Genomic DNA, 8,413 nt, shown 5'->3' on the forward strand with positions numbered 1-8,413 from the left:
ATCCTCCTATGTGTAGGCTATATTACACACAATTTTCAAATAGCTAGACCATTTTCAAATACATTGTAGGTAAAGAAATCCGTTTGATTAAAATGCAGTGGCAGAAACTAAACTAGTTGTTTGGTTGAACTAAATTCTGCCCTGCTGAGAAAACACCAGCAAAGCTAATTTATATTCCATATCATCCCTAAATGAACAATGTACCCACTTTACAAATGGACATCTCCTAGCAGCACCTGTTTATGCTCATAAGCTGAGTGATTTTTCTTGCCAGGGATCCATGAAGCCTCTTATATAAATACAGCCAGATGGAGATAGAAGCATTTAGACAAAAACTGAGTCAGAGCACCAAGGTTAATATAGATGACTCACAAGTGTGAGAGACAGAGGTGGACCACAGGGAGCCTTGTGTGGACAAAATACCTGTTGAATTATATGATCTGTACTCTAAATTACTGTATTGAAATTGCTCATAAATTTTATTCTTATTTTCCAACGCTTTTCTGCTTATTTTCAAAGCACTTAAAGTCACCATGGAATTCCTCTGTTTTCTAAAAAGCATGTTCTTTTTGTGAATGATTCATTCATGCATGTTTTATTATTATGGTCACACTTTATTTTAAGGTCCAATTATTGCTATTAAAGGCACAATATGTAATTTTTGCCACTAGAGGGCGCGTATTCAAAACAAACAAAGAAACAAAAGGCGTAGTTTGATGACGCCGTGACTGAGTGTGGAATCATGGGAGTTGTCGTCTTCATCCCCACAGCCGATGCAATCCGATGGGACTCAGGCAGAAATCATGTTCATGGATGAGCTAATGTATTAAAGATTTATTAACGTCATAGTATGAAGCAGAGTGAGGCGGAAAGCCGTTGAAGCAAAACGAGGCCCGCTGAACGAGCGTGACACGCGGCTCGAAAGCAGCGGAGCTTTTATTATGCCACAGTCGACCGCTTCCGCTCCTTCCGGAAAGCAGCGGAAGTAAGCAGCGCTGTTTTATCATACTAGATACATTTGAACGTTCTGTTATAATGCTACTCTGTGCGGTCATCACCTGTCTAATAAAATGCATAACATATTAAAGCGTCTTTGGTGTTTCCATGTTTTCTACAAAACAAAACCGGAAATCGAGGGTGTATGACGTCATTGGCAGGCGACACAATGACACTATGGACACGGTCCGTGTCACTAGTTAAAATTGCTTATTTCTCTGGATTTAAACATTCTTCGAAACATTTGTGATAATGTAAGTACACAAGTCAGCAAAATATATAAAACTGTTCTAGTGGTTTTTGGATATTTTAATAAAAAAATCTTACATATTGTGCCTTTAACAAACCATTAACTATGACTTTTGCCTCAAACACCCAATTTGCTGCTTATTAATAGTTAGTAAGGTAGTTAAGTTTAGGTATTGGGTAGGATTAGGGATGTAGAATATGGTCATGCAGAATATGTGCATTTTAAGTACTAATAAACAGCCAATGTGTTAATAATAGGCATGCTAATAAGCAGCTAGTTAATAGTGAGAATTGGTCCCAATAGTAATGCGTTACCATTATCATTTTTTATTAAAATGTCTCAAGTCGATCCGAAACTTTATGGTTGACGTATGTCAGACTTTTCCAATCGTTTGGTCTGCTTAAACCCAGCCCCTTTCCTACAATTGACCGCAAGCCCTATATTTACTTTTCATAGATTTACTGTGGCCTTGTTGAATAGAAGCCTAATTTATTTACCAAAAAAAATCTTGACCCCAGTTTTTCGACAGCAGTGTATCATGAATTAATTTCTATGATTTTTATAACTATATATTTAAAAATATTTGGACTATTCTTATCGTTAAACCAATGCCTATAATGTTTCCAGTATATAATTGACAGCGATATAATTCTAATATCTCCATCACTAATTGCAATTTGTCCTTTTCCTTATATCTAGTGGTATAATGAATTATAATTGGTCTTTGTGTTCTATTTACAGTGGGTACGGAAAGTATTCAGACCCCCTTCAATTTTTACTATTACTATCTCTCTCCTTTCTCTGTCTTTCTGTATTTGTGTTCATAGGGTTTCATTCACTATAAAATGTTATTCTTCCATTTGACCCTGTTCTTTTAATTCCCAGTAATCTCCGCCAGCTATGCAGCAAATCGAGTTGAATTATGGGATCTGTAGCTCAAGGACGTAGATTAAAAACAGGCCTACCCTCTGTGCTGATCTCACGGGAGCGCACAAGGTCACTCTTGTTGCCCACTAGGATGATGGGTGTGTGCGGCAGCGTCTCCCTCAACAGTAAGCGGAGCTGAGCAATCCGGTGGAAGCTACGCCTGTCCGTCAACGAGAACACCAGGATGCACACCTCACACTGCAGAGTGGACAGCTCCTGTCAATCAAATCCAAACACAGACAGGCCAATTACAGCATAACTCAACCATGAAGATTCAGTGCTCCATATACATGTTATTTATAAAGCATTAGATGATTATTTGTCATTGTAGGTCAGTAAAGGCCTGTTCGCACCAACTATAATGATAATGATAAAGATAAAGTTTCTACGAGAATAGGAAAGTCCACAACACAACCACAGAAGAACAATATCACTGGAATCACTTTCAGAGTGATTTTCTCTTGTTGATAAATGATCAATGCATTGACAGCTGATCAGAATCCACTCGAGTTTAAGAAGCTCAAGCATTTAAAGCGGCAGATGACATAAATACAGCTCGCATAAACAGAACAGAATATTATCGTCATTGGTGTGGACGCTAATATCTTTAAAGGGATAGTTCACCCAGAAATGAAAATTCTGTCATTAATTACTCACCCTCATGTCGTTCCAAACCCGTAAGACCTTTGTTCATCTTCGGAACACAAATTAAGATATTTTTGATGAAATCCGAGAGCTCTCTGACCCTCCATAGACAGAAAGGGTACTACCAGTACCAGGACCAGAAAGGCGCAGCGCATGCATGTTCTACATCAACAGCATCACGCACATGTGTGGTTTACGTGCAAGAAAAGCACGCACATGCGTCACGATACTCTCCAAAATGGTGCTATAGGGTGATGTGGAGGAGAAGAATTGTTGAATAAAGTCGTTCTTTTGTTTTCTTTGCACACAAAAAGTATTCTTGTAGCTTCATAAACTTATAGAAAAGCACGCACATGCGTCACGATACTCTCCAAAATGGTGCTATAGGGTGATGTGGAGGAGAAGAATTGTTGAATAAAGTCGTTCTTTTGTTTTCTTTGCACACAAAAAGTATTCTTGTAGCTTCATAAAATTATAGTTGAACCACTGATGTCACATGGACTACTTTAACGATGTCCTTACTATGTTTCTGTGCCTTGACTGTGGTAGTACCCTTGCTGTCTATGGAGGGTCAGAAAGCTTTTGAATTTCATAAAAAATATCTTAATTTGTGTACCGAAGATGAACAGAGGTCTTAAGGGTTTGGAACAACATGAGGGTGAGTAGTTAATGACAGAATTTTCATTTTTGTGTGAACTGCCCCTTTAATTGTTATAGTTATCATTCTTGGTGTGAACGGCCTTAAGAGGAGGACAGTTTTCACTTGAGTGCAGCTCAGGAGTGTTTGTGTTCATGAAAAAGAGGATTACTGGGATTTAAGGAGGACAACCTCAAATCTTCGATGGCTTTGTTGTTGTTCCAGCTCACAGTTTTGCTACTGCAGAGCTCAGGTGTGTTCAAAACGGCAGCAGATGCCGCAATCAAGCGCCTACCCCCCGAGAACGTCACGGCACATCACCACAACCACTTTACAGCGCTAAAGTACAGCCACACCGGGGTCTGGCTTTCTCTTTGTGACAGCTATGACAGGGCGGCTGTCGCGCCATCTTTAATGAATTGAGAGAAGAAAGAAAATGCTTCCGTCCCCTATGGACCACTTCCTATTTCATCTCCTAAACAGAAAGTGGAACAGATAAATAGATGGGAAGCCTGTGTCCTACATCTCTGACTCCCCAAAGGCGAATTCCAGCCCTCTGGAGAGCTGCCTAAAAAAATTCACATTGCAGCCGAGCCAATCACACTCGGCCCCGAAGCGTGAGATTCACACAGCCACATGCGCCATCTTTAATGAATTGAGAGAAGAAAGAAAATGCTTCCGTCCCCTATGGACCACTCCTATTTCATCTCCTAAACAGAAAGTGGAACAGATAAATAGATGGGAAGCCTGTGTCCTACATCTCTGACTCCCCAAAGGCGAATTCCAGCCCTCTGGAGAGCTGCCTAAAAAAATTCACATTGCAGCCGAGCCAATCACACTCGGCCCCGAAGCGTGAGATTCACACAGCCACAGAAACACAGAGTTTCTCTGGAAGGGAAGAGTCTAGTGGGGCGGAAGCAGGAAGGGAAAGGGGGGCTCGGCCACCTGCCACAACCCCACACAGGAAAGGCACGGGGAGGAGGTTGTCTCCTTCAAGGAGCGGACACGTATCTTGATGAGCAGTGAAGACAGCACGACACGGTCGATAGTGCTCCATGTGATGGAGGGGCTCTCTGGGGCCGGACGGGCAAAGTAAATGGTCTTTCCATCAGAGAAACAAGACGAAAGCGTACAGCGGTATCTAAATAACAACATAGAGCTCTTCCGCTGCAGTACAGGCCCATCTGTCACTGTCTGCACTTTCATGGCCAGATAAACACACAAAATCATAGCTTTTAATGGCTCCGAGTATACACATGCAGGTACGCAAGTGAAAATTTTATAACCTACAGTGATAGTGCAACACACACTCACACATAGACTGCTCAGCTGAGTGATTATAGTCATGAAACACACACACATACACACTAATCCCTGCCATGCTGTCAGCAAATATGCCTGCCAGCTTTTTTGTCCTCTTGTGCAGATTTAGATTATTAAATCCAGCACTCTTAATAAATGCTGAAATGGTCTATATGTCATTATATATTTACCCTATAACAGCAGGTTAATGAAATGATGCTCACTAATCCAGCTAAATGTTCATCTACACGGCATGGTGCTTTTTGTATAAACACATTTACTGTTATGAACTCCTTGTATATGTCAGGAAGATTCATTTTGTGTTTATTATGTTGCAAAATGATTTAATTAAAATGAACAGAATATCTCACAGTGAGCAGACTGTTTAAACTGATCTTGCTTAAAGCTGTAGTATGTAACTTACAGGCAAAGTTGCATTTTAATGAGACCATTACAAGTAAACAATTTGTAGATTGAATTTCCATTAGAGTCTAAGCACTGTGGTGTTTTCAGTATTTCTGTTAGTAGTAATGGCAACATTAAGTGCCTATAAGTGATTTTGGCCAGAGAAAAATGGACTCTTAAAACAACATATTTTATATATCTTTCTCTTTTTTTCCAGTGCTAATTCAAAATAATGAACAGCAAAACATGTACATTAGATGTGTCACTGATGCTTTATTTGTATATTTTATCATTCTCATGCTTCCACAAAGAATGACGGAAAATATAGTAAGATTGCACAATTCTTATAGACCAGCAAAAGAAGTAGATGCTAGTTTTTTGCTATTTTCGTCATCAGTACATAAATTATGTAAAACAATTTGTAGATTGAATTTCCATTAGAGTCTAAACACTGTGGTGTTTTCAGTATTTCTCTGTTAGTAGTAATGGCAACATTAAGTGCCTATAAGTGATTTTGGCCAGAGAAAAATGGACTCTTAAAACAACATATTTTATATATCTTTCTCTTTTTTTCCAGTGCTAATTCAAAATAATGAACAGCAAAACATGTACATTAGATGTGTCACTGATGCTTTATTTGTATATTTTATCATTCTCATGCTTCCACAAAGAATGACGGAAAATATAGTAAGATTGCACAATTCTTATAGACCAGCAAAAGAAGTAGATGCTAGTTTTTTGCTATTTTCGTCATCAGTACATCAATTATGTAAAAACTAAATGGTACCAGATCAATATTAATCATACATCACAACATATCATAATCAATAACAATTCATCTTTCAAATGATACTCAGAAAGCATTTGCCAGACGCTTCCATCCAAAGTGACTTGCATTGAATTTGAGATATATATTTGATCAGTTGATGCATTCCCTGGAAAATGAACCTGTGATCTAGTTGTTGGTAGCAACATGCTCTACTGCTTCAGCTACAGGAACACAAGAGCTGAAGTAATGAGTTTGCCAATAGCAATTAAGACATTAAAGTGTTCATGTGTGCTCAGTTTATACATATAATGATTCTGACATGACTGGAACTCACCAATAGAGCGGTTTAGTCATGATGTCAATTTGTAACCCAACCTAGAATTCTTAAGTTCCCTTTTGAATTATTTTTTTCTTTAAAGTTGGTTTTCTAATTAGATCTGTGGTTAGCATAACTTGTCACTGGGGTTTTAAAAACACAAGATGCTAAAAAGTTGCATAAGGACTGTAATGGTTATTCAAATCATCAAGCATGTTAAGTCATATTGTAGTAGGTGTAAACTGTATTTAGCAAAATAAATTTAACAAATAACTTTGGCTTAAAGGTTTGTGTTTAAGGTATGATTGTGTGTCATTTATGTTGTACTGCAAAACATTATAAGTTTCCTAATGTAATGTTAACCACAGACCTCTTTTTACTCATACATCCAAAACAGCTAAAAACCCAAGAGAAAAATACAGAGGGAACTCATGGCTCACAAGCTGTACAGCTCTACTGAAGATGAACAGTCATTTGGAAATCTTTTTTTTTTTTCCCAATTCCCTTTTGTGCCACAGCAATGATCCACTCCAGCTTTAAACCCCTGAAATTGTTTCTCTCCATTCTGTTGCTGTGGTTAAGCCTTTGGTTGAGAATAAAATGAGTTCACAGGAGGTCACAAAGCAGATTAGAACCTGGGCAAAACATGGCATTAAAATATCCCTCAACTCATTTCTCACCATAAACTCATTCCCAAGAACTGTGTTCTTTCTATACTGGGTCATTTAACACAAACACACATTTTTCCTGCCACATTTGGCACAGGAAGGCAGATTACACGGAAATCAGAGCAGATCCTAGTCAATGAGCCAATACAGAAAATACACAACAAAACCACCTCGTTTCATCAGTGTTTTGGTCTTTTTCACCTTAAACATGTCTTTGAAACAAGATAAACTTTCTTGAGAAAATGAAGTATATGAAAAAATAATAAAATTAATATTAAATTTAATATACACTAAATATTAAAATGAAAATAAGTAAAATATAAAAAATTATGATATTCATAATGTATTATATTAAATATATACATATAAAATATTAAAATAATTAATATAAAATATATTCAAATATATTAATATTCATATTATAACTAAATATATACATAAAATAAATATGATAAATTAAATATTAAATATAATTAAATATTACTTTAAATGACATTAATTATTGCATATTCAAATCATCAAGCATGTTAAGTCATATTGTAGTAGGTGTAAACTGTATTTAGCAAAATAAATTTAACAAATAACTTTGGCTTAAAGGTTTGTGTTTAAGGTATGATTGTGTGTCATTTATGTTGTACTGCAAAACATTATAAGTTTCCTAATGTAATGTTAACCACAGACCTCTTTTTACTCATACATCCAAAACAGCTAAAAACCCAAGAGAAAAATACAGAGGGAACTCATGGCTCACAAGCTGTACAGCTCTACTGAAGATGAACAGTCATTTGGAAATCTTTTTTTTTTTTTTTCCCAATTCCCTTTTGTGCCACTAGTGGCACAGCAATGATCCACTCCAGCTTTAAACCCCTGAAATTGTTTCTCTCCATTCTGTTGCTGTGGTTAAACCTTTGGTTGAGAATAAAATGAGTTCACAGGAGGTCACAAAGCAGATTAGAACCTGGGCAAAACATGGCATTAAAATATCCCTCAACTCATTTCTCACCATAAACTCATTCCCAAGAACTGTGTTCTTTCTATACTGGGTCATTTAACACAAACACACATTTTTCCTGCCACATTTGGCACAGGAAGGCAGATTACACGGAAATCAGAGCAGATCCTAGTCAATGAGCCAATACAGAAAATACACAACAAAACCACCTCGTTTCATCAGTGTTTTGGTCTTTTTCACCTTAAACATGTCTTTGAAACAAGATAAACTTTCTTGAGAAAATGAAGTATATGAAAAAATAATAAAATTAATATTAAATTTAATATACACTAAATATTAAAATGAAAATAAGTAAAATATAAAAAATTATGATATTCATAATGTATTATATTAAATATATACATATAAAATATTAAAATAATTAATATAAAATATATTCAAATATATTAATATTCATATTATAACTAAATATATACATAAAATAAATATGATAAATTAAATATTAAATATAATTAAATATTACTTTAAATGACATTAATTATTGCA

General features: G+C 36.4%; 1 protein-coding gene across 2 annotated transcripts in view; it reads right to left on the reverse strand.

The window, feature by feature from the left end:
• The window catches only part of LOC107668956 (GTP-binding protein REM 2-like), a 26,190-nt gene that overhangs the window by 7,841 nt on the left and 9,936 nt on the right, over positions 1 to 8,413 (reverse strand). For both annotated transcript variants that reach the window (XM_016461030.1, XM_016461031.1), the window contains one exon: positions 2,212 to 2,389. In XM_016461030.1, the coding sequence (XP_016316516.1) occupies positions 2,212 to 2,389 (178 nt within the window). The remainder of the gene's footprint in view (positions 1 to 2,211; positions 2,390 to 8,413) is intronic.

Source organism: Sinocyclocheilus anshuiensis, unplaced genomic scaffold (genome assembly GCF_001515605.1).
Source record: "Sinocyclocheilus anshuiensis isolate Anshui unplaced genomic scaffold, SAMN03320099.WGS_v1.1 scaffold4, whole genome shotgun sequence".
NCBI classification, from domain to species: Eukaryota; Metazoa; Chordata; class Actinopteri; order Cypriniformes; family Cyprinidae; genus Sinocyclocheilus; species Sinocyclocheilus anshuiensis.